Source organism: Vulpes vulpes, chromosome 11 (genome assembly GCF_048418805.1).
Source record: "Vulpes vulpes isolate BD-2025 chromosome 11, VulVul3, whole genome shotgun sequence".
NCBI classification, from domain to species: Eukaryota; Metazoa; Chordata; class Mammalia; order Carnivora; family Canidae; genus Vulpes; species Vulpes vulpes.
The window spans coordinates 57,718,893-57,743,953 of record NC_132790.1 but is presented as its reverse complement, the minus strand read 5'-3'; the positions used below and the strand labels follow the sequence as shown (position 1 = coordinate 57,743,953).

Sequence of the window (25,061 nt, the reverse complement as noted above, 5' to 3'; positions counted from 1 at the left end):
CTTGAAATAACTTTACCAACTCTAAAATATTTATGTAGTTTCTTCTAATTATAAGTAGTTTTTCATATTAACAACACATGGGGCTATTTTATTTTTTCTTTTCCAGGTAGAGTGGTGCAAGAAAACAGAAAAGTTCTTTTGCAGTGAGCACAAAATTATGACCCCAGTTTTTTTAAGCCCTTAAACTATCTCTGTAATAAACATTTCTTCCTGCTTTGCATAAATGTACATTCATAATGAAAAGATCATAGTCTACTTTTAATGTTGACTCAAATTTCTCTTTTGTTAAGTATACTTGCTTATTTTTATCTTGGTGTTTTGAGCTTTGTTGGTCATATATAGATTACATTCTACAAGTGGCCAGACGTACATACACAAGATTATTATTATTACTATTTTCTTTCCACCTGAAGCATGTGGCTTCCCCAAGCCCAGCTTTTGAAGCTGAATTGTCCACACCTGTTTGCTATAAGGAAGATGCTGCTGTGCTCCTAACTGATTGTTGTTTGAGCAGTTCTGATAGACAACCCTCTGTTTAGTGATTAACTCTCCATGTACTTTCTCCTTTCCCAGGAAGATTCAGAAAGGGCCAGGTATTCCCACCGATCTAGTCATCGTCGACCTTATCTGGTTTGTAATAACCAATAAACTTACCCCTAATACTTGCCCCTCATTAACTTAATGCAGTCACCTACAAACTTGTGCTATGTTTGTTTTTGTTCTTATCAGGGAGTTGAGGATGCATTGTCCATTCGAAGTCTTGGCAGTCACAGGGTTGGTATTTTAAGTTGTTTGCACCATGATAGCAAAGCTTTTATGTGTGAACTTTCTGCAGCATTATTGCCTGAACAATCTGACAGTGTTCATATTCTTTTGCCTTTAAAAAAAAAAAAAAGTAAAGGAAAATACTGGCAAAGTCCTTTCATTGTCTTGCAGTCCTTTCATTGGGAAGTAATCTTTCTCTTAAATTATTGTTATAATTAATATAAATCAACTCTAAAATCATGGATGTTTTAATCTATTAACATTATTTACTATTTTTCTATAAAAGGACCTTTGATTTTCTAAAATTTTCACAAAATAATAGGATTGATTTTTATAGAATGACCTCTCTGTGGTTCAACTTTCATATTTTCCTACTTTACATATTTTAAAACAACTGTTAAATGGGTAATAGCTTTGGGGCTTGGTTGACTATGGTTTTATTACATCGAAAAATTAAGCTACTGATTTGAAAAATTCCCTGCTATCATGTTTATAGTAATTACCATATTTCAACATTTTGATGAACATTTTGTAGTATGCCTTAGCTTTTTAGCATACATTGCTATAAAGTAAATGAGAGTTCATCCATTAAAGACTTATATATTGTGCCAAGACACTGATCTCTTTGTAAAGAATTGTGCTTTAAACTTGAAAGTAACACTTTTAATTTATGCATTGATAATATTGATATGTATATATCTAGATTTTTTTATCAGTAAAATGATCTTTCATGTTGAAGTCTATATTGATTAACTTTTCCGGAGTCTAGTTTTCTTCCTGTCTTGTGTAAAATAAAAAGTACTCTGTTGATAAACCAATTGTGTTCTGGTATACCTAGTTACTGATGTGTTTGTATTATTAACTTAGTCCTTTACACTGGTCATATTTCTTACTGGTGAATGTAATCTGTCTTTTTTGCAGTAAATTAATATACTTGGTTTTGAATCATAAATATTTTAGTTAATTGCAAAAGTTTAGATTTGTAAGAATATCAACAAGCCTTCACAGCAGTCTAATCAGCAACTTAAGAATGATTTTATAGGAGAAACATTTTTTAAGATGATAAATTCATCCTGTTTCCCCCTGGAGATTTTTATTTTTCCTCTTTAAACACTTTAAGAACACTCATACAGGGAGTTAGTCAACAAAAACTTAAAAGTTGCATGTTGAGGGTTCCCCATTAAAAAATATAATGTATGGTTTTTTTCCTTTGCTTTCCATTAAGATGTTCATAGTATGAAATTTCACACAGTTATCATCAAGCTGGTTATTTATAAATTTCTAAGTAGCTTCGGGGAAACTTGATTATATATTAGTTGTATTAGTTTAACTGCTCAATAAAACCATCCAAGTTTGACTTAATTTAGGAACCTTTAAAACAAATCTACAAATAAGCACAAGAGAAATTAAACCTGCATTTGGTTTACCATGAATGAATTGGTTACCGTAAGTGTCTATAAAGTAATGATGATGATTTTCTTTTTATGGAAATTATATCATTAAATAAATTTAAGATAAAACTAAAACTGGCATAGTATTTTATTTCCCTGTGTAGCTATGAAAATTTCTACTATGATAAAGAGTAAAGCTCCCAGTATTTTAAATCTGAGCATGAAGATTAATAAAATGTTTATACCCTAGGGGGATTCTAGTATGTTATTGTGTATGTAACACATTTTAAATAGCTAAATTTCCTGAAGATAAGTCTGAAAGCTCACTAATAACATTGCTTAAAAGAAATACAATTGAGATAATTTTTTTCTTTTAATGAGGTAATATTGGGAGTTATAAGTTTTCATCAGATTATTTACATTTTTTTAAAGATTTTATTTTTAAATAATCTCTATACCCAGTGTGGGGCTTCAGCTCACAAGAGTTGCATGCTCTACTGACCGAGCCAGTTAGGTGCCCCCAGATTATTTAGTGTTTTAAAAAATAACTTTACCACATACATTAAGCTGAATATGTAGACAGCTTTTGTTCTCTTTTAAAAACAAATGTGATGGCCTAAAACACTGACCTAAACTTTATTGGGATTTGATACATAAATTAGGAGTTTGGATATTTCTTTAGAACTCACGAGCTGTATACTAAGAAGGTCTGACAGTTTGACATCTGAACACTAGCAGTACCTGGATGTGAGGCAGATGTAGTTAAGGTTTCCTGCCATGTTCTTAGGACTTTGATCTTTCATTTTGTCCACTTAATTTCCGTTAATACTTTCTTGCCAGATGGTAGTTGGGTTGAAAATGGTGTCCATGCTATACACATTCTGTAAAAAAATAAAAAGAGCAAAGATAGTTTAGAACTGTGAATGGTAGGTTTGGGGAAAAGAGGATGAAATCAAAGCCCTGAACTTAGAATTTAAGCAGTTTGTTTCTTTAAAAAATAATCTGCCTTTAAAAAGCATCTTACAAATGCTTAGTCATTGCTTTTTATATTGAAATACAAGAAGACTGTAAGGTAGAGATCCAAAGTTAGAAAATTGAGATGATCTTGAACCCGAGTGGTTGGGATACATTGCAGTTTCTTATTGGTACAGATTTTTACTCTTGTATGTATTAGTCCCGCTTTAATTATCAACATCCTTAAATTAAATTTTAATGAATTTAATTTTAATATGCTTACAATTTTTGTTTTGCCATTTACTACTACACTGTTTAATTCCATGGAAGAACCCATCGAAGGACATAATTGGGACACACTGGAGCAGAGCCAGTACACCTAAAAGGAAAGACATCATGGTGTGTAGTTTAGAAAAATGTTCAGTGTTAATAATGCATTCACTGTTGTTCTCAGAGTTCTGCGGGCTTGAGTAATAGGTATATTCTAATGGTAATAGACATTTGCTGAACGTAGTTTCCACAACTTGTTTGCTCTATTTCCTTTGATGAACTATTTGTTTTTAAGTAGCATAAATGCCAGTTGGCATGTATTAGGGGGATTCTTTTCATTTACCCAGTTGTTCTAGTAGCAGTTGGAGTGTCCAAGGTATGGATTTCTTACCAGGTAGATTCAGCAATTTTTAAAAAATCAGCTGAACTTTGCATTATATTTTAGAAAGGGAAAATTGAAATAGGGCAATTTCAATTCACTTGTTAAATTCCGTGCCTTTGTAAAATGCCATTGGTGCTACAGAGAGGATCAGAGAACATAAGACATGACTGTTTTCTTCAGTGAACTTACCTGGTTGGGAGGGTGGAATAGTTTATATGCAAGAATGTGTGGCTTGAGTAATACATGTTTTAGTGATTTTTTTTTTTTTAAACAAAAAAGATATTTTGTTAATGGAGAAAAGGCCTAAGTGAAATTTCTATAAAGAAGGAACTTTACTTTCAGGGAAATGTCACTCATCAAATGACATTTTACCTTTGCACGTAATTTACCAAATGCACACCTTTAGGCATTTTAGAAAATTTTAGATAAACAAGATTTATTTACACATATAATAACACTTTTTATTGCTTGCCACTTCTGGATAAGATTGCTTAAAATGTGTAAGCTAGAATGCTTAAAGAACAAAATTAGGAAATCATAAATCTAAGTTGTTACTATTTAATTCAATTTCTTGGCTCTGAAATGTGTTATGCCTATTATTTTCTTAAGGACACTACCTGAAATGTTTTTTCTGGTCTTACCATAAATTTTATGTATTTTTCTTTGACTGATACTTAATGTCACGCTTGTATGTATACTCTGCATATTCCATACTTTGCGTGGACTGTTTCCAGTGTTGTACTTTTTTTTTTTTTTAAGATTTTATTTATTTATTCATGAGAGACACAGAGAGAGGGGCAGAGACATAGGTGGAGGGAGAAGCAGGCTCCCCACGAGGAGTCTGATGTGGGACTGGATCCCAGGGCCCCAGGATCACAACCTGAGCCAAAGGCAGACACTCAACTGCTGAGCCATCCAGGTGCCCCCTTGTACAGTGTTTTGAATAGGGAAAGTTCTTGAGAAAGGAAGTTTTTCAGCTCTGTATCCACAGGCAGATCCAAGGGAACTTCCACATTTTGATGCTGCAATTGCTTTTTTTGTAAGCCCGATTATATTATTTATGTGCAGTAATTTATTCTAGGAAAGTGTGGGTGTGGGTAAGAATATTAATTTTGTACTTTTAAAGTAGTGCTGGATTAAAAAATTTTAACTTAAATTCCAGTTAGTTTGGATTTTTAATAACTTTGCAAATGCTTTTTTTCCTCTTTATATTTCTGATTTTGGAAATACAACCAACTTTCAACTTTTTCTGAAATCCAGTATGACCCTCTCAAGGATCGATCGTCAAGACTTTCATCATTAGTATGTAGTGCATGACTTGTGTTTAATGTAGTTTTACTTTATAATTGCCTGATCATGCTAATCATTATGAGATTATGACTAACTTTCACAGGTTTGTTATTTTGTTTTGGGGAAAGCATGTGGCCACCAATGCAACAATCATTGTTTTGCAATTGTGGTATAATTGAACATTTAAATAATTTTTTCTTTTAGAATTTCAGGATCAGATAAAAATGATTTCCTTCCTTATTCAGGCCTAAAATTGGTATAGAAATATCTTTTCTAGTGATGAGCTACCCAGCTGACATATGCATTGCCTGAAGACATGTCTTTGCCAGTGTTTGATATCCACTGACTACAGACCCTGCTGTGTTTCTTGTTATGTGTCACAAGCCAGCAGGTGTGAAGCTGCTAAACAGGAAGTAGCCAGCAGTGACAGGTCATACTTGAAACATCAGTTATGTCTGCTGATTTTTGCTTGATTTGGTTGGTTTTTTTTTTTTTTTATGTATGTCAGTTTAGCCACAGAAGTTTAGTTATAGCATGTATTCCTTGTGTTAATATTATGTCAGATTGCCTGAGTTTCTAGGCTATATAGTCATATGATACATATATTCAAAAAAGAAAAATGTAGAGGATGGATTCTGGATCTAGCTGTGCCTATGTCAGATAATTTGCCTAGAGCAGACTGTTGATAGGTAAGACACTTCTACCTGCACTTCCTCATTTTAGGTGAGCAGTATATAGCTAGATTGGGTTTCTTGTCTACTTAATGACCTGCATAGTAGTATTTCTGTCCTTTATTCCCTCATATACACTTGGCTTGGTGCTCCTGGGAGAAGTTAACGTATTGAGACAGTGCTGTCTTCAGAGGATCTTCGTGTAAAGTCATTGTCTGATAATGGTGTTGCTACAAGGGGCAATCCATACCATCTTGGCTGTTTTCCTCCTGAGCAGCATGTGCTGTGGGACCACTAACTTGGGTCCAGAGTATTTTCTTGGACAAAGCAATGTCATGTTCTTTCTCTCTCCATTTTATTTTTGTTGATCCCAAAGGATTGCTTTTTGGCCTTTAGCTAAGGAAGACCTAGAAGGAGGTAGACCCTCTTGTCACTCACACCTTTATAAAGAAGATAGAAGGACTCAAAGTGTGGGGTAAACTCACAAATGCCTTGCCTGGCTCTGTGTCCTAATTACGTCTTTTTAGCTGGCTCTACATGGAGATGGATGTCACAGGAGAAGATGAGGGGAATGCAGATGTGTTAAGGTGCTATATATCTTAGCTAGTCAGTTAAGTGCCATATATCTTTTACTGACAACAGAGAAATAGATTTAATGGAGACTACTCTGTATCGCATATACCTCTTTCTGTGTATAATTTTAAGACATTTTATTAAGTTAATTTTTAAACTTCACTATGTGATCATGAAGGTTAACTTCAAATGTTTACTTCCAGAATCATTCTTATAGTCACTCTTACGGAATGAAGAAGAGATCTTCTGGTTCTCATAAAGACCCACTGGTTAGTTGTGTTCTGTCTCATGTCCCACTGTCTTACGCTGCTGTAAAATTCACTGATTACTTTTAGGGAACTTAAGAATTATGACTGCTTTGGTGTATGCCTTAGGCATTATTGAAATTTGATAACATACTAAAATATGATTTATTAGAATCTTAATTAAAAGTAATTTTGTTTTCACTGATAGGATTTAATATCAAGTTAATACAAGGAATTCTTAATTGTCTATTTTCATTTATGAACTGTCCTCTGGAATATACTTCAAGAATAGTTTTAGTGAGGTTTTTTATCCTTATTTTAGAAATTTGAGTTGATTTAACTATGATATTATAGGCAGTACCAAACTCACAAATAGGTTTCATTCTGAGAGTTCATAGGTTAAATTTTGGGAATGTGGAATGAATTTTCTGGTAGTAACAATGAGGTATGTTTTAGCAGAGTTCCCATGTTGTCTTGCAGAAAACTTTTTAACCTAGAATGCCATTAGACTGCAGAACTAATAGTGCTCCACTCCAGCCACCTTGCTAAACATTTCTGTCAGGGGGACAATGTATCTAGAATGCCCATTTGGGGCATTAGGAACAGCTGTTCCAATTAGGCTGCCGCAGTACTGGCAGGAGAATCTGTCCCGAGTTCCCTGTTAACTGGTTGCTGTGGAAGGGCTCTGACCTTTGGTGGGGTGTGGGACAGGCTTGGTAGGCGTTGGCAAGTAAGAGGGAATATAATGGTGAGGACATTAGTGAGAGACGGGTGAAGCATTGTGAGCTCTGGGGTGAGATGAGCTCTGGTACCTTTTTGAGGGTGTGGTGTGGGGAGGCAAGGCCAGGAGTGGCGGGGGGTCAGTGGGAGTAGGGGTGCCCCCAATTTGCAGTGCCAGCAGTGCAGGCAGAGTCTTTCAGTCAAGGGATTGCATACATTTCCTTAACTTTGAGGGAAAAAGATGGCTGGATAAGTTAGAAAGGGAATGTTATACATGACTTTCTTTTTGTCAGGTAACCACAATCTGTATAATCACTTGTTTTGTGCTGTGTATTGACACTGAACTGCCATAGATGTTTTAGGCCAAACCTATTTAGTACACAATTGCACTATGTCTTTGGTAACTTAAATCCATCAGAGTATTTTGACAAATAATGGGACTAGGAAAAGTTTGAAGAAAGACTTTACGATTTTCTGTGGCATTGCCAAGTGGATTATAAAAGTGGTAATTACTCAGTTGTCCTGGATTTTTCAAGGATGTTACTAAGTATGACATGAGAATAAGTCACTTATTATTTCCATTCCATTTTGACTGAGGGTTTGTGCTTATGTTTTTAAAGTAAAAAAATGTCATAACTTGGTTTGAAAACAGTTAACCTTTAATATTAGTCTTTCTTTTGAGAATTGAGATAACTATTATTTTGAGTTTTATTTAATGCGATTCAGTGCTTTAAAGTCATTGTTTTGGAGGAGAAGGGATTGGTAATATCAGAGTTTGCCTTTGTGTGTTGTCAACAATGTTTAACCTAAGAAAAATGTGTTTAATTTTACTTTTTGCAGAGTGGCCTCTACTTTGACCAGAGAAACTATAGCAGTCTTAGACATAGCAAACCTACCTCTGCCTACTACAGTCGGGTTTGTCTCAAGCTTTTTGGCTTTGTGTGTCTTATCCAACTTTAACAACTTTCTAACTCCCGTTTTGCATTTTGACTAGTTAGAACTAATCTGTGAGTGGCTGTATGTACACTAGTTTGTGGTAACTGAATTCATAGAATTTCTGTATCTTTACATGTGAACTATTGAACCACCACAACTGTAAATGAGTCTACTTTTTTTCCAGTTTTTTAAAATAAAAAATGTTTAACACAGAAATGTTTAAAGAATTATATAGTAACCACCCACATGCCTACTTCTTAGATTCTACAATTAATATTTTACTATATTTCCTTTATCATATTATTGTGTGTCTGCCCATCTATCAATCCAATGATCCATCTTTTTTTGGCGGGGGGGGGGGGTTATAGTTCAGAATAAGCTGTAGGCATCAGTATGCATCATAATGGATGGCCTTGTAATAAAAGCTTACATGTAAAAATTTAAACTGTAAATGGGATGAGAAGAATATAATTATTTGTTTAATGTGAGAATCCTTATTTTTTCAAGATATGTGGCACATTGTATATTGGAAACACAAATATATGGCACATAGTACATATAAAATAATTCAGTTGTCAAAACCTGCACACACAACTTAGATATTATTTGCCCTATCTGATGGGCTTAGAAAAAAGAATTGAAAATTATATTGTCAGATGACATCAGAAAAAGAAAGACTTAGTTCCTTTTTTTTTTTTTTAAGTTTTTATTATTCATGAGAGACACAGAGAGAGGCAGAGACACAGGCAGAGGGAGAAGCAGGCTCCCTACAGGGAGCCTGATGCACCACTCTATCCCAGGACCCTGGGATCACACCCTGAGCCAAAGGCAGACACACAACCACTGAGCCACCCAGGTGCTCCAGGTTTAGTTTCATTTTTAAATGTGCTCTGCCTTGTTAGTGCCTTGGATTCATTGTGACCAGTACATTTTATGTGCCTAAACTAAGACACTTTGTCCATGGCTTGTTTTGAAAATACAGGCTTTCTAATTTATTTAGAAGAGAGTACTTGTAATGATAACTCAGAGCTCATTTACCTGGTTCCTCAGCAATCAGGTCCATCAGGAGTCTCCTGTGAGATCTCAGAAAATTTCCCAGCAGTTGCTGGTGACCTAGTTGTGGCCACTGTCCTCCACACTGCCTGTGCCATGGCCCTCTTTTCTTGAGTGTTTTCTTAGGTTACCACCCTACCTTCTAACATTATTGTTGAAAGCCCAATAGGACTTACACACATTTATAGAAAACTATTCTAGGCTAAGTTTTTCTCACCTTATATGTTACCTAACTACTTTAAGCCCTCAGGAATTGCTAATGAATTTTGGAGTGTAGAATAAACACAGCTTCTGTTCTCATGATGGAGAGACCAGTTCTCCTTTGGTTTTGCTTAATTATCTTTTCTGTTCTGTTTTTGTTTCTTAGCAGTCTTCTTCCCTGTGTAGTGACCCTCTGGCGACATCAAAGAGTACCAGGGTTAGTACTTTCTGAGAAGTGTGTTGCCTTCAGAGCTACCAGTTGCTTTTCTTTGGGTTAAATCATGCACTTTTTTCATAGGCCTCCTTTACTGCAAACTCTGGTCTGCTGAAAAGTACCAGTCTGGTTTGTATCTTTCTCTTCCAATGTGTGTACTCCTGGTGAAGCTGCTCTCATGGTGCTGACTCTGGCTTGACAGCTTTCCTCCAAAATAGTCAAGGACACATGGCTTTAATGCTATGTGTACTGCAGAATGTGCTGCCAGTGCTTAAAATGCAAAACTTTAGGGTAGTAAGAAAAAAGCCCTTATTTTCCAGATATTACTGGCTATTGGTAGGCCCGTGCTTAGAATTGGTTTCCTGTAGAGAAGACAAACTTCCATGGGCCCACTAAATTTGTATATTTTTGTGAGATGGCTGCCCATACACAGTTTCTTTGGGATAACTGTGGCCTTGGCCACGTTAATACTAGGCTCTAATAAAGCAAGCTGACTAGAAAGCAAAAGCTAAGCTCTGTTTAACGTGCAAGTTGTGAGCTGGTTGCTTTCAGGCTGTTGCTTTGTTGTGCTGTGGCCTGTTCTAGTAGACTGGCAACTTGAGGCTTTGTAGTTTCATTTTATTGTGCCAGTGGGCAAAATGCTTTGTGTCCCTTGTCTTCCTTTTCTGTTTAGTTCCCTCCTTTGAGAGAATAAATTCATAAATGTTCCTTCTCCTAGTTTCATGACATGATGAAAGGAAATACTGTAATGATCCTTTTTAAATGAAGTGTGAGTTTGAAGTTTTGGGACTGATGTAGGACTTTACACATCAGTGAGTGTTCTCACCTGACACGCCATTCTACAACACTTTTTGGAACTGAGTATTGCAAAGAAGTTGTGACATTTTAAAAACAGCTTTGCTACCTGAATAAACAGAGTGGTGTTTCCTCTGTCCTTTAGGTGTCATTGTGTGACGGTGGATTATATAACCCATATGGGTCTCGAACTGTAAGTCAGCTGGAGGGAGGCAGTGAGGAGGGTGTTGTGGAGGTGGGCACAGTTTACTTACAAAGAAAAAGTCATTTAATCTGACCTGCAGTTGCTCTGTGACCCATGAGCTAGCCAGTTGTTACTCTCCCTCAAGCTGTGAGGAACTGCTTGTTGGAAATTGGGCTTACAGTATGAAGGGGATGTGTAGGTGGAGAAGCCTCTCTTCCTGGTTATTAGTCTCTGAGGAAGAGGATGGAAGCAGTACTCTTCAGGCATCCCTTCCCCTCCTCCCCCTCTAGCTAAGGGCTACTGTGTCTGGAAGGTTGGGGAGGGAGGTCAGGATCCAGACCCTGGAAGCCTGTGACCGCTTAGGTCTAGGGTCACTAATGTAGCCCCCAGCAGGAAAAGAAGCTGACCAGTATTGTAAAACCTTTCTTCTTGGAAACTTTATAGCCGTCTGAATACAGTTATTACTCATCAAGAATAAGTTCGGCCCGAAGCAGTCCTGTGGTGAGCCGTCTCGTCTCTGCATGCTTTCTAGATACTTTGGGTTGTTTCCTTAATCTGTACTCACAGTCCAGAATATTGAGGATGTGTGTTTTTCACTCTTTGTGCATGGATTATCATTCTTCTTCAGTACACAAACTCGGGTATACTAATTTGTCCTAATCCGTGGTTTCCGTGTGACTGTGACTTAGCACATCATTTTTGAAATGAGTCTGGAACCAGTGCCATTAGAAGTTTTAAAACTCTCAAGAATTCCACTCTTATACCTAACAAAAATCTACACAGGAATGTAAACATTTATCTCCTTAAAAGGAGATAAAGGCTTTTTGAAACCAGTAGTTAGTTTACATTTCACCTCTCTCCGTAATCAAATTCCACTTGGCAATTCTTGGGCCCAGTGGCATTTTTAATGTACCAATATGATGACCCCTTGCAAACAAAATTGTGGTAATATATTTTCAGTCAAGTGTAGAACCTTGTCCTTGTGTGCTGGCTACATGTTATTTCATTTGCAAGTTGTATTCAGAATTATTATCTTAGTGATGCCAGAATGACTCCTCAGTGATGTCAGAATGGAGGTAACCCATACACATGGAAGATAAATGTTCTACTGCTCGTGAAATAGGAAGAAAACTGTAGGGTGATTTAGAACTATCTCCCACCCATTGCATAGAAATGAATAAAGGAAAATAAGAATCATCATTTCAGTGTCCTGGCTGGTAGGAAATTCTGTCTTTGACTTATTTCACTTGAAGATATTTTTATATTTTCTCTCCCAAACTAAAGCATTAAGTATAGTTTTTGACCCCTTGTTGGGATCCCAAAGGGCCTAGTGGTTTAAAAAGCATGAAATCCCTAGCTGGTTTTGGTTGGTCTGTTTATGCCCTAGCCCTCCAATCCTGTCCTTTTTCCTGTAACTTAAATAAAAGATAGAGTAGTATTTTATTCTGTGTGCTTTTTTGGAAATATCTTTTGGTGTTCAGTGATTGTTTCTTATACTTTAAAGCCACTTTTCTGTTTGATGGTACACAATAAATGATGCCAATTATATGCTCAAGTAGAGTATTTGCATGCTTCCCCAAATTTTACCTAATGTGCTTATAGTCATGTAAGACCTGTAGTGAAATCCCATCTTTTTCATTATCTGCTTTTAATACCTGTAGTTTGCTGATGATGACACTGCAAGCATTGCGTCTTCTGGTCATGCCAGTCATGGGCGAAGGGACAGTGTGGTGAGCGTGGCTTGCATGCAAACACAATAAATTTTAAAATTGCACCAATGTGTGATCCTATGAAATCTACTGGAAAGTGAAATTTGCATTTGTTGAAAATGAACATTTTGCTCAAATTTAGTTTATATGAGTAATTTGCCTTTAAAAATGTGTTCCTGTGAATATGTATTCTCTGTGGGCTGTGGAAGCTGTCATCATTAATTTGCCTCTTTACACCTCTTAGTTGCTAGTCTTTGTGTATTTGATTTTTACTTATTTTTTGTTGTTTTATGCACGTGCATTTATGCACACCATTCACCAGAAACAAAAAAGCTTCTCCAGCAAAATCAATGCTACACTTTGTGTAAAATTTGTAACTATGGATTACATATTATGTTGCCATCAGTTGCTTTCTTTGCTGTGTATTTAAGGTGTATTGTTTATAGTTTGTTTATACATCTTTTAAGACCTGTGAACTTTGTTAAGAGTCGATGGCAAATTTAAAATTTTCGGTTAAAAATTCAACTAGCATAATAATTGTAGAGGCAACAAATAGCTAGGTTAAAATACAAATTATGTGATTTCAGATTATTCTTTTGGTGATGCTGGAAGTTTTTCAGGGAGCTGATGACATTTTTGCTATATTTAAGAATTGATTTGAAAATTCCGTTGGTAAGGGTGATATGTCAGCTTAGAGCTAGAAAAGAGAGCCATGTTTTGTGAAAGATTATAAATCTGAAGCTTTCATAGAAAAGGAGAACACCGAATATTTGTGAGATTTGTTACCAAAAATGCAATGATCTAATTAAGGCAATTGTGGTCCATTGGCAAGCCAGTTAATGCTCATACTCACAGCTGAAGGACAAAAAACAAGCCAGGACCCCTGAAAGTGGCTTGGCACGTGATGGAGTAGAAGGGGCAGGCAGGAACTTTAAAGTAATAATGCCTGGGTTTGAGCTACAACCTGTTAATTGTATTAATGGCAATTTATTTATAATGGGGATGTTAATAACTATCTTTGTAGGTAGGCTTAATATGTGCATTAAATGAATTACTATATGGAGAATACCAAGATTCTGAGACAGTAGGAACCAGTAAAATATTAGGTATATGTAAATCTAAGTTGTATTACTGTAACTGTGAATAAAAATACTGTTGCTCCACTGCATTAGCCCGTAGCAAAACTTCACACTTGTAAGCCTTCTTTGTCTCTGTGGATGGATTTCAAAATTCCCTTCCTGGAAGGGAAGAGTTCTTTTTCTTTTAAGGGAAAAGTTCTTAAGCAAGGTAATCAGAGCTGAGGTAAGGCTGATGAGTGAGGTAAAAAGTACTCATTTATTATTCAACAAAAGTTTATGGAGTACTTATTATATGGGAGGCAGTGTATTAAGTACTGAGAATAATGTGGTCAGCTAGACAGACCAGATTTGACTTCATGGAGCTTATACCCTAGTGAAAGAAATAGAAAATAAACAAGAAAGGACAAAAAGTAACCCCACGGCTTGTGAAGGGAAAAACAAGTGATAGGACAGGAATATTGAGAGATGCATGTGTGTGTGTATCCATCCCTTTGGATGGGATGGTCAGAGAAAGCTTCCCCAATGGAAGTGACTTCTGAGCTGCGACTTGAAATGGGAGGAGCCAGCTGCCTGAAGAGTGAGAGAAGAGCTCTCTTGGCCAGTGACAAAGTCTCAGGTGGGAAAAGACAGAGTTTGGGGAACCAGAAAGGAGCCAGTGTAGTTCTTCCCTTATTTTGTTCCACAGTTCCTGGTCTTGAGGAATATGAAAAAGAGGGAAGTGTAGAAATTGGGTAAAAGGTGTAGTAAAAACCCTGCAAAGAATAATGCATTGAGCACATATGTGCTTAACAGAGCTGATAGCTATAATGAACTATAAATTTTTGAAATATGGTAGAGGCTTTAGGTAGTAAGTACTATCCTAGTGAAGATGATGCATGTGCTAAACACAGGAGCCCTTTGCTGGCCCTCAGCAGTAAATGATATCTGAGGTATCTTAACTCAAGTTAAGGTGCATAAAAATTTGTTTTGCAGAGCTATGATTTCCTTTAGGAACCCCTTTACATTTCTACTTTTTTGAGTAGGTTAATTGCAACTGTTTCTTCATTGCATGATACTTTATCAGGCACCAAAAAAAATTTTTTTTCTCTCATGTGCCAATGTTCTTACTCCTTTCATCTGTCTTTTCTTAACCTTTAAAGCATTTCATTTTTTCTGGTTGAAAGGTTTCTACCGCCGATTATTTTAGTCGCTCCAATCGTAGGGGGAGCGTAGTCTCTGAGGTGGATGACATCAGTATCCCCGATTTGACCAGCGTGAGTGAATTGCATGGGGGTGGTTGTGGTGCCTCAGGCTTGTGACTAACGGCTAATACATTAGCTATTTGAAAAGTAGGAACATAATTTACTGCCTTAATTTTTATTGGACTGCTGTAACATAAAGTACAGTTACTTGTTTTATTTTGGAATGTATATATTGATCTGCTCTGATTTTTAAAAAAACTTTTCTGTGAAAATTTTCCCCTGTAGAACCCATTAGCAGCTTCAACAGTTGCCAGTATTTTGCCAATTTTGCTTTATGTCTTCCCCTCTCCCTCTTTTGTTTTTCTGAATTATTTTATTTTTTATTTTTTTGATATTTTTTTATTGGAGTTCAATTTGCCAACATATAGCATAACACCCAGTGCTCATGCAGTCAAATGCCCTCTTCAATGCCTGTCACCCAGTCTTCTGAATTATTTATTTATTTATTTATTTATTTTCTTCTGAATTATTTTAAAGCAAATCTGTCATTTCCTACTAGTTCAGTATGCATCTCTAATTGAGAATTTCTTTTTCATATTCACCCCACTATTATCATATCTAATAAAATTAAAAATAATTCCTTAAAACCATCTAATGCCTAGCCCATATTGAGATATTCCTGATCAGTCTTAAATTTTTTCTTTCCTTTTTATTTTGGTGGATATGTAAAGTCCTGGACAGACTTTGAAGGTTGAACAATAAAAGATATTATTTAGTAAAGTATCACTGATTTTCGGTAACTGGGAAGAATCTGAATAGATTTTAAACATTTAGACTATGGCATTATTTTGAAGAAATGCTTGTCCATTGCTTTTACAATCATTGGGAACTAATTTTAGGAAAGATTGTCCAGTAGAGACATCTCGAGGCATTTGTCTTAATGAAGGAGCTTTAACCAGCAGATACTTCCCTGCCTGATCTAATCCCCTGGTTTTCTCTTTGACACCTCTTTCTTTTTTTTTTTTTTTTTTTTTTAAGATTTTATTTATCTATTCATGAGAGAGAGAGAGAGAGAGGCAGAGACACAGGCAGAGGGAGAAGCAGGCTCCATGCAGGGAGCCTGATGTGGGACTTGATCCTGGGACTCCAGGATCATGCCCTGGGTCGAAGGCAGGCGTCGAACCACTGAGCCACTCAGGGATCCCTAATACTATTTCTTTTAAATGATAACTATATAGCTCATTGTAGACAAATGAAAAGTAGACTTGATATTGATAAGATCCCTCCTACCTTTTGAAATGATAATCTAGGAAATCTGCATTTTTATGTGAAAGATTCTGATTTTAAAATGCTGACAATGAATTCACAATTTTTTTTTAATTTTATTTATTTATGATAGTCACAGAGAGAGAGAAAGAGAGAGGCAGAGACACAGGCAGAGGGAGAAGCAGGCTCCATGCACCAAGAGCCCGATGTGGGATTCGATCCCGGGTCTCCAGGATCGTGCCCTGGGCCAAAGACAGGCGCCAAACCGCTGCGCCACCCAGGGATCCCTGAATTCACAATTTTTAAAGAAACTTTCAGGCTTTCCCATTGTGGATCAAATATATGTGTACAGTCTGCTCCATTTATAACTTCTGAGCTAGGAGTGCTGAAAAAGTGTATCAGGCCCTGATTTGGCAATACTATTTATGATTGCTTTAGCCTCTGGTCTTTTTTTCTGCATTGTTTTTTAATTTTTTAAAATTTATTTATATTTTTAAAAAAGATTTGATTTATTTATTCATGAGAGACACAGAGAGAGGCAGAGACATAAGCAGAGGGAGAAGCAGGCTCCCTGTGAGGAGCCCGATGCTGGACTCGATTCCAGACCCCGGGATCACGACCCAAGCCAAAGGCAGATGCTCAACCACTAAGCCACCCAGGTGCCCCTTTCTGCATTGTTTAAGAAAAAAAAAAATAGAACAAGATACAAGTCTTTATTTCTAAACAAACTTTTAAAAAATCTTTATTTTTTCTTTGAGAGAGAGTGTGTGTGCATGTGCAAGGGGAGAGAATAGGGGTAGGGGTAGAGGGAGAGAGAGAGAGAGGATTCTAAGCAGGCTTCTCGTTTAGCACAGGGCCTGACCTGGGGCTTGATCTGAGATCGTGACCTGAGCCGAAATCAAGAGTCAAATGCTTAACTGACTGAGCCATAGAGGTGCCTCTCTAAACAACTTTTAGATGACAGTATCAGAATGTATTCACAACTAAAATGCTCTATTTCTATTCAAAAAGGTTCAGTTGTATTTTACCATTTTAGTAAGGTAAAATCATCTGTCAAACTAAGTAGCCATATACTGAAATGAGGTTCAAAGGGTCTTTTAATCCGAGAATAAACATCTTTCTTTTACAAAGAAATAAGGAGCTTAAAGCATTTGACAAGATATGTATTCTAAGAAATATTTATCACATGTGCTCATTTCAACAAATACTCAAAGGAGTTTAGATTTAAAGAGAATCCATAATCTCTAATGTCAAAAGCAAAGTATTTTCAGATGTCCTAGACATAAATAAGGCAAAGGCATTTATCACTGAAATGTGGGAAAGATTATATTTAAGATTTTGTTTACTGGTTGATAATTTGAAATTCTTTAAGTAAATGCTACTTTTGAATTGTTAAGCATTCAAACTGGAATATAAAGTCTACCGCCATGCTTTTCTCCCCCCGCCCCTTTTTAAGATTTATATATTTGAGAGAGAGTGCATGCTTGAGCAGGGGTTGGTGGGGAGAGGGAGAGGGAGAGAAAATCTGCAGCAGACTCCCCACTGAGCCAGGGAGCCAGAAGTGGGGCTCCATCTCAGAACCCTGAGATCATGACCTGAGCCAAAAGTAAGAATCTAATGCTTAACCCACTGAGCCACCCAGGTGCACATGCTCTCCTTTTCACATTAATACTAATATGAAATATTGCAAGCTTGTTAGCTGACTTCCAAGTTCCACCTATCAAAGAAACCCTTTTCCTGATTGGAAAATTACCTGTTTAATTATTTAAGGATACAATGACATAATATTTACTTGAAATTTTTGGGACTAGTAGGCTATAGTTAACATTAATGACCAACTCCCAAGGACCATATTTGGGGGGAAGAAAAACAGCTTTGCTTAATGTCTTTTTGTTTTGGGTTTGTTTTTTTTTTTAATCTACTTTTTTATTAGCAACTTTCTTTTTTAATAATTTGATTTACCTCTGGTATTTTTCTATGTCAGTTTAATTTGCATGTTTTATAGAATTGTTACAATATAGTTTATACAGCCTTTGTTTTCTGATTTCTCACTCACTAATCTTATAAATGTTTTATATATTAGTACATATTCATTTTTCCATTGTTTTTTATACACAGGTTTTTTTAATTAGCCATGGTTACCATGTTTTGCATTAGATCATCTTTATTCATCTTATAGTTGAAAGCATACATCCTTTTACCAATCTTTCTGTATTTTGTGCCTTAATACATTAAACATGATTAAATTTTATTCCATTTAAAAGCCTTTTAGTATCCAGCAGTCTCTGGGTCATCATTATGAACATTAACTTGTCATTACAGAGCAGTTGTATAGTAGACCTCCTGGGATGCTAGAGAAAGCTTTGGGGCTTTTATTTTAGAACACCAGGTTTCAAGTAGCTTTTTGTCTAAATGGAAGACAGCACATAATATAGCACAATCTGAGAAGCCGGACCTGGAGTCTCTGGCCAAGTCACTGCAGCCCAAATGACTGGACTGCGGCATGGCTGCTCTTGGCATTTTCTGCTGCCTTAACAATCCCTGAGGTTTGGCACTTGATCAGTTTGGGTTGCGACAGTTGGAATCTGTCAGAAGACAGTGAAAGTAATAGAAAGAATCAACATTGCGATGGACTAGTTCAGTGATGCAGCCTCCGAAATGTAAGATCATTCCAAGGTGACTGTTAAAAAAAAATGGGTGGGTTTGGGGGGGATCATTTTTTGAGAGGGGAATATAAGCCAGGATTTCAGATATTCAGATTGACCTAGGAGAGTGTTTCTGAAGGTTTCTTGTTTTTCTCTTTAACTCATAAGAAGGGAGCTGGGGGAAAATACAGCATTTTTATTCAGATATAGTATTTCTTTGATTCTGAAGAATAACACTTTAAATATCAGGCAATGTGTTTTACTAGTATAACTGTGGTGGAAGTTTATCCCTTTTTGCGACAATAATTTCCAGTATTAAAAACTATTGCAATTGCTTGTTGTTTTCACACATTTTATATGTGATTAAAAAACCGAAGTTAACTAAAATCAATTCCTTTTTATGAGTATTACAGTAAAAGGTAGCAAAAAGAGATCAAAGTCTAAGATAGTATTTACATTACTGATATAGTACTTCTGATAAAGTAAACACCTTTAATTGTAAACTGTTTATTGGATAAATAACTGTGAGGGAGGAATGAACATGATAAATGTGGGCAATGAAAGAACAGAAAAATTTTCAAATATGAGGAAGTTAGAGTGAAGTGATCTGAATAGAGCCAGAAATAATGGCATTTTGTGTTTTAATAATTAACTGAGGAAAGTTTTCAAAATTTTTTCCCCTAGATTGGGCTAGGAGGGTTGGTCTAGGAGTTGGAGTCTGGGTATATTTTCCTTTAGTTAAATCTCTTTGTGACTTTTTCCCTCTAATGGTAACTGGACCAGTATATACATTATATGAATACAGTATATAAGTTATATGAATACAGGGTTTAAGATTCACAAAACTGAGAGATGATGGACCCAACCCTGACATTTAGTAGTTGTTCTACTTTCAGGAAAATCTTACACCTCTGAATTTCTCTTTCCTCAGCCATAAAGTCAGAATTTGGGATTAGACCTATAAGGTACCTCTCTTTATGAAAGGAACACTAATCCTATCTGCAGAAGATAGGGTAACTCAGTTATGGCGTGTCCAGATGACAGGACATGATGCTACCCTTAAAGTGAATGAAGAAAGTTTATAAGTACAAATGGTAGAGCATGACTCATTGACTCATTTGTCCAACCAAGTTCAAGTCCTTCTACATGCCAGGTGTTCTTTTTGATGTTAGGGATACAGAAATGAACATATAGACCTAGAGCTTACCTTAAGGAGAAAGAAATCAGACAATAAATAAATTAACATGGGGTCAGAGAGTCATAAATGCCATGAAGAAAAATGAGGTCATTTCTTTAATTCCTGAAACTTGGTAAGGAGAAAAAGAGGATATAGAATGTATTTGGGACACTAGTTTAGAATTTGTTAAAGACTCGGGGGCTGGTTACCTTTGGATTGAGAATTGGAAGGTTTGGTTGTCAAATAGTAGGAAGAGAGGCTTATTACCTCGTTGTACCCTTTTGTGCTGTTTGTTTTTTTCTTTTCTTTTTGACATGTGTGCATGTATTGCTTAAAAAAGCAAAAACCAAAAACCCCAAAGAAGTGGATCCTTAAGAGCTGTGGTAGAAATCTTTCTTGATGATATATTTAACATGCTTTAATCCAATCTGAAGTCTTTTGGCTATGTGTACCGGTCTTATCTATGTGTCCCTGTCCTAATAATGTTTAGATAATAAAGTTTTTGGCCTTTGGTTTTATCAGTCTTCTCCTTTTGATGCGTACAAATTTTTTTTGTGTGTTAACTTTTGCAATGCCAAAACTCAAGTTTACATAAAATTTTCTTTAACATGTTTCAAATACCATGAAAAGAAAATCTATAAGTTCTAAACTTCTGCATAAGGACAGCTTACTTACTGCATGTCATCCCTAGGATAAGAATTAAAGTTCTTGACATTTTGTCTTATGTGTCTCAACTTGTATTTCAGTTTCAGTATGTTTACTTTTAGGTTCCAAACATCGGTTGAACTTGGAGAACTCAAAATGAGGTCACTTCTTTTTTCCTCTGAAAAAACCCAGCATGCTAAGCATCTTTTCCTGATTTTTATCTCTGTTCTTTTCTAGTTGGATGAAAAATCTGACAAACAGTATGCTGAAAATTACACAAGGGTGAGTATATAAATTCCTGAGGGAATTAGTTTCTCAAGGTCAATTAAACTGAATTTCTACTGCTATTTCATTATTTTACTACATTTGAACTGGTGGAGCTGCTCTTCCTCTCTTCATCTATTTCCTGTTCTTGACCCCCCAAATTCCTCCGAGGTTGAATCATGTGAAGCATTGGGAAGAGAAAAGACACTGCATTTTTATTTCCTTGAATGTCACTTCTTAAACTTTTGGCTGCTCTTTTGATTTTCATTCCCTAGAATTTGATCCTGAGAAGAAGCCATTAAACACTGAAAATCAAGTGTCTTTAGGAATGGTGGAGACAAAATCTGAGGGTTCTTTTCCCCCCTTAATTTTTTTTTTTTTAAATAACTCCTTTCTAGGAGTTGTTTTGTGTTAAAGTTTCTAACTTCTATACATATTTTTAGAAAGTCATCTTTGGGAAATTATCAGAATTAATTTCATGAGGTACCCAAAAAAGATATATCAGTTCTGTCCAGTAGAGATACAGCATAAGCCACAAATGTACCCCACATATGTAAGTTTAAATATTCTAGTAACCTTATTAAAACAGTAAAAAGAAACAGGTAAAGTTTACTTAATATATTTCATTTAACTCATATCCAAAGTATTTCAATGTAATCAATGCGAAAAATTATTAATGAGATATTTTACATTCTTTTTTCCATAGTAAACCTTTGACATCTGGTGTGTATTTTACAATTAAAAAAAAACAAACCTCAGTTTGGACTAGCCATATGTCAAATGCTCAGTAGCCCCATGTGGCTAATGACTACTATATCGAACAGCATAGATCTGTGTCATTTGTTAATCCAGTAGCATAATCTAACATTTAAAGTAACTCTGGGAATAGCAGTCTAAATTCATAGTGATACAATTTGCTTGAGCTGCAGATTTTGTTTCCAACTTTATCAAAGTAGTAGGAAAAGAAAAGATTCTAAAGCAGCTTCAGGAACTCAGTAAGGACTGCTAATTAGCATACCAGTTATAAGTCCTGAACTGTTTTGAATTAATCTGATGTGCTCACCCCAGTGTTGTTTAAGATACAGCAAAGATAAACTTAGGAAACAACTTGCACACAAACTATTTCCTTTGTTATTATGGATTCTAGATTCCAATAAAGTATTGGAGTAAAGAGAGTTATGCTTAGTGTGTCTGGGCCCTTCTCTGCATACCCCCCTTCCCATAGCAGTCTGCTCTGTCCACACCTTCTCATACACAGGTCTCCCTCACACCCCCACCCCAGGCCCAGTTTTAATTTCCACAGTGAATGCATTTGGAAAGAAACAAGACTTAGATGTGTCCTCTTCCTCTTTCTCTAGCCTTCATCTCGGAATTCTGCCTCAGCAACAACCCCTCTGAGTGGAAATTCATCCAGACGAGGGAGCGGAGACACCAGCAGCTTAGTAGATCCAGACACCTCATTAAGTGAATTGCGGGTAAACCGCAGTCTTTGGTTTGCTTTTTAAAAACCTTTTTTTGGCTTCTTTGTATACAGAATACTGGGACTATTAACATTTAATGTGACTTAGTAGAAAGAAAAAGAGTATGAGTTCTTTAAAAAAAAATTGTTAAAGACAGTTCAGGAATGTGACTCAGATCTAAAAGAGGGAGATTAGTTAATTCTTTTTTTCTGTTCTCTTTCCTGAATATTTGATGATATTGGAATGAGTTCTGCTAATTTATAGATGCCAAAAAAATCTTGTTAATGTATGTAAAAGTAATTCAGATATAATTGGCCATATTTTAAATGGAAAAAATGTGTATATACAAGGAACCAGACTCTAGGAATTGTCAGTCTTTTGAGCCATTATGGTATTATCTGGCTACTTGAATATGGTTATCTTTCAATTTTTCATTATAGATGTAGTAATACCGGGGATAACAGAAGTACCAGGGTTGAGTCCTCATTCTTCTTATTAACCTTTTTATTAAAAGATGAGGACTTTGAAAATGTATTTGAATGTCTGTTGTGAGCAGTGGGGGAAGGGTAGTAATAAAAATTGCATTCATTAATTGATTCAACGTTTATTGAGCCCTTGACCCCAGAGATTTAGGCAATGTACCACATCGTGAACTTCAGGAGTTCACTGTTTCATAGGGAAGACAAACTGATAGAAACCAGTACAACCACATTGTGTGATACTGTGTAGTAGCCAGAACAGGGTTATGAAGGATGAAAACAAATGAATCAGGCAAAGGCTTTCTCAGAACTTCAGAGAACCAGAAGGTTGTCTGTATAGCACAATTGCCTGAGGGTAGGATGAGAAGTAAGAAGGAGAGGGAGATGAGGGGGCAGATCTGGGAAGTAGTCATGGGCCAGACCACAAAGCATCATTTATGGTAGCCTAGAAGGCATTTGATTTTCTCCTGGTAACTGTGGGATATTAAAAAGAGTATCTGATTTGTGCTCTTAAAGAGTGCTTCCAGATTGGAGGAAGCACTGGAGGTGAGAGGAACAGTCCCCTGTGCTTGAATAGTGTGAAGTCAAAACTGTGGTGGAAAAAGATGCAAGAAACTTGCTCTGAAGAGAATATTGGAGTTGATTGGTCAATAGAGATAGGAGGTTTAGAGAAGGCTTTTGTTTTCTTTCATAGACTGGCTTGATTATTATTTTCATTGCTTGACTTGAACCAGTAGAGAGAGAACAGGAAGGCAGAGGAAGGAGAGGGTGACTGAGGAGCAGGTGCCTTGTGTGGGTGAGAGGAATGCCCAGGGTGCAGCTGGAGGGGGGGCCAAATGTGGAGGTCCTGGACTGCTGACACAGTGAGGAGGAGGTGGGGACTGGGGTCCTGAGTCAGATTGTAGGTGGGTAGGTGCAGGAGTCTAGCTTAGAAATAGGCAGCCTGTATAAGTGGGCTGGGGGGTAGAGGGCGGAGAGATTTGCAGCAGTGACAGTGGCAGTCGAGAAGGAGAGCTGACCCAGGCTGACATGGTATGACTTTGAGAGTATCAGTATTTATTCAAGCTCTTACTATGTACCAGGCATAGGTGCTGGGGGTGCAGCGTTGAATGAGATCAACTCGTCTTCAGGGGGACAGGACACAGGAGGACAAAGCCCTCCAGCCTCACAACTTAGCTTGTGCTTGCCATTTCCTTGTATTGCTTCTTTAAGAGAATGACTTCCTTGAAGGAAATGAGAGTTTTGTATCCACACTTGGCTCCTAGTAGCCCTTCAGTGTGTGCCTGTTGAATGAATCAACCAGCAGACAGACCTACTAAGGAGGGATGAAGAGGGCAGGGGAAGTATAATATAGCAAGTGTGTGTGTGACTGGCCTTTGAGAATTGATCCTGCCTGTATTGCAGAATTGTACTTAGGGGAAAATAACCGTGGCAGTCATTTCCCCCTAAATCAGGCATTCTGAACAGATTGTATATAACAGGGTCAGGTATAAGGGAAACTGTATTTTCCATTTAAAATTTGACCTGCTTTACTTTTAAGGATTATGGTAACATTTGGAGCAGATGCTCTTTTCTCATCATTTAAATGGCATCCTCAGCATAGACTTTCTCATTTGACATAATGTTTAAAATGTAGGTGTTTAACTTCCTTCCCTGTATTTTCTTTCTCCCAAATTAATTGTGGTTGGTAAGCAAGTCATTGAAAGAACTTTGTTCATATCCATTTATTATAGTTTTTAAAACTGCATTAGTCAGTAAAATATGCTGCTTATAATTAATTTGCTACATATTTTACTAGTTCTAGGTAAAGCATTATGTTAAAAATTATTTAAATGATTTATAAAATTTTAAAAATTATATGTTAAGACTATTATAATTTATATAGTTTTTTTCATATACAGTTCCACACCCCCCTTTGCTAATGCTGTTTCAAAACTCCTTAATACTAAGAAAATATTTAACACTTTAGATTGATTACTCTAGACCTTCTCCAGCCCCACTATCACCTGACCTGTTTGCCCTGTTCTGTGGTTTAGAGTGGCAGTTATGCTGTGTACTTTGATTTTTCTGCTTTTAGTCTGGAATATACAAAAATAATTCACATTTTCATCTGAATTCTTTGAGACTTAAGATATGTTTGTGCATGGTTTTATGCAATGGTTCATTCCTATGTCCTGCAGGATATCTATGACCTTAAGGACCAGATACAGGATGTAGAAGGGAGATACATGCAAGGGCTTAAAGAACTAAAGGTATCAGGGCCCATTCTGCAGCCCAAGCATGCTGTCTGTACGCAGAAGGGTTGGGCAACAGTGGTTTCACAAGTTCTGTTAACCCCAGTGCACATAGCTTTACTAACAGTGTTTGTCTTTCAAGCATGTGCTTAACCTGCAATGTGTAGGAAAGGTGAACTTCCAGTATCTGCTTATGTCTAAATGTTTGGTAGAGTTTTTGGAATATTCAGTAAAAAATATTACACCTGAGAGTTTTTGAACTTTGTAAAATACTTGCA

At 36.5% G+C, this 25,061-nt stretch overlaps 1 protein-coding gene across 27 annotated transcripts in view; it reads left to right on the top strand.

Moving 5' to 3' along the window:
• Positions 1 to 25,061, top strand: part of LRRFIP2 (LRR binding FLII interacting protein 2) — a 109,445-nt gene that overhangs the window by 49,288 nt on the left and 35,096 nt on the right. For 9 of the 27 annotated variants that reach the window (XM_026001038.2, XM_072726442.1, XM_072726435.1 and 6 more), the window contains exons 4-6: positions 20,584 to 20,628; positions 21,969 to 22,085; positions 24,730 to 24,801. In XM_026001038.2, coding sequence (XP_025856823.1) covers positions 20,584 to 20,628; positions 21,969 to 22,085; positions 24,730 to 24,801 — 234 coding nt within the window. Of the gene's footprint in view, positions 1 to 573; positions 631 to 729; positions 775 to 3,440; positions 3,510 to 5,022; positions 5,065 to 6,499; positions 6,566 to 8,101; positions 8,177 to 9,617; positions 9,669 to 9,749; positions 9,795 to 10,605; positions 10,654 to 11,088; positions 11,146 to 12,305; positions 12,375 to 14,595; positions 14,686 to 20,583; positions 20,629 to 21,968; positions 22,086 to 24,729; positions 24,802 to 25,061 lie in introns of all 27 variants that reach the window. The other 18 variants (XM_026001039.2, XM_072726445.1, XM_072726438.1 and 15 more) reach the window with 6 other exon arrangements.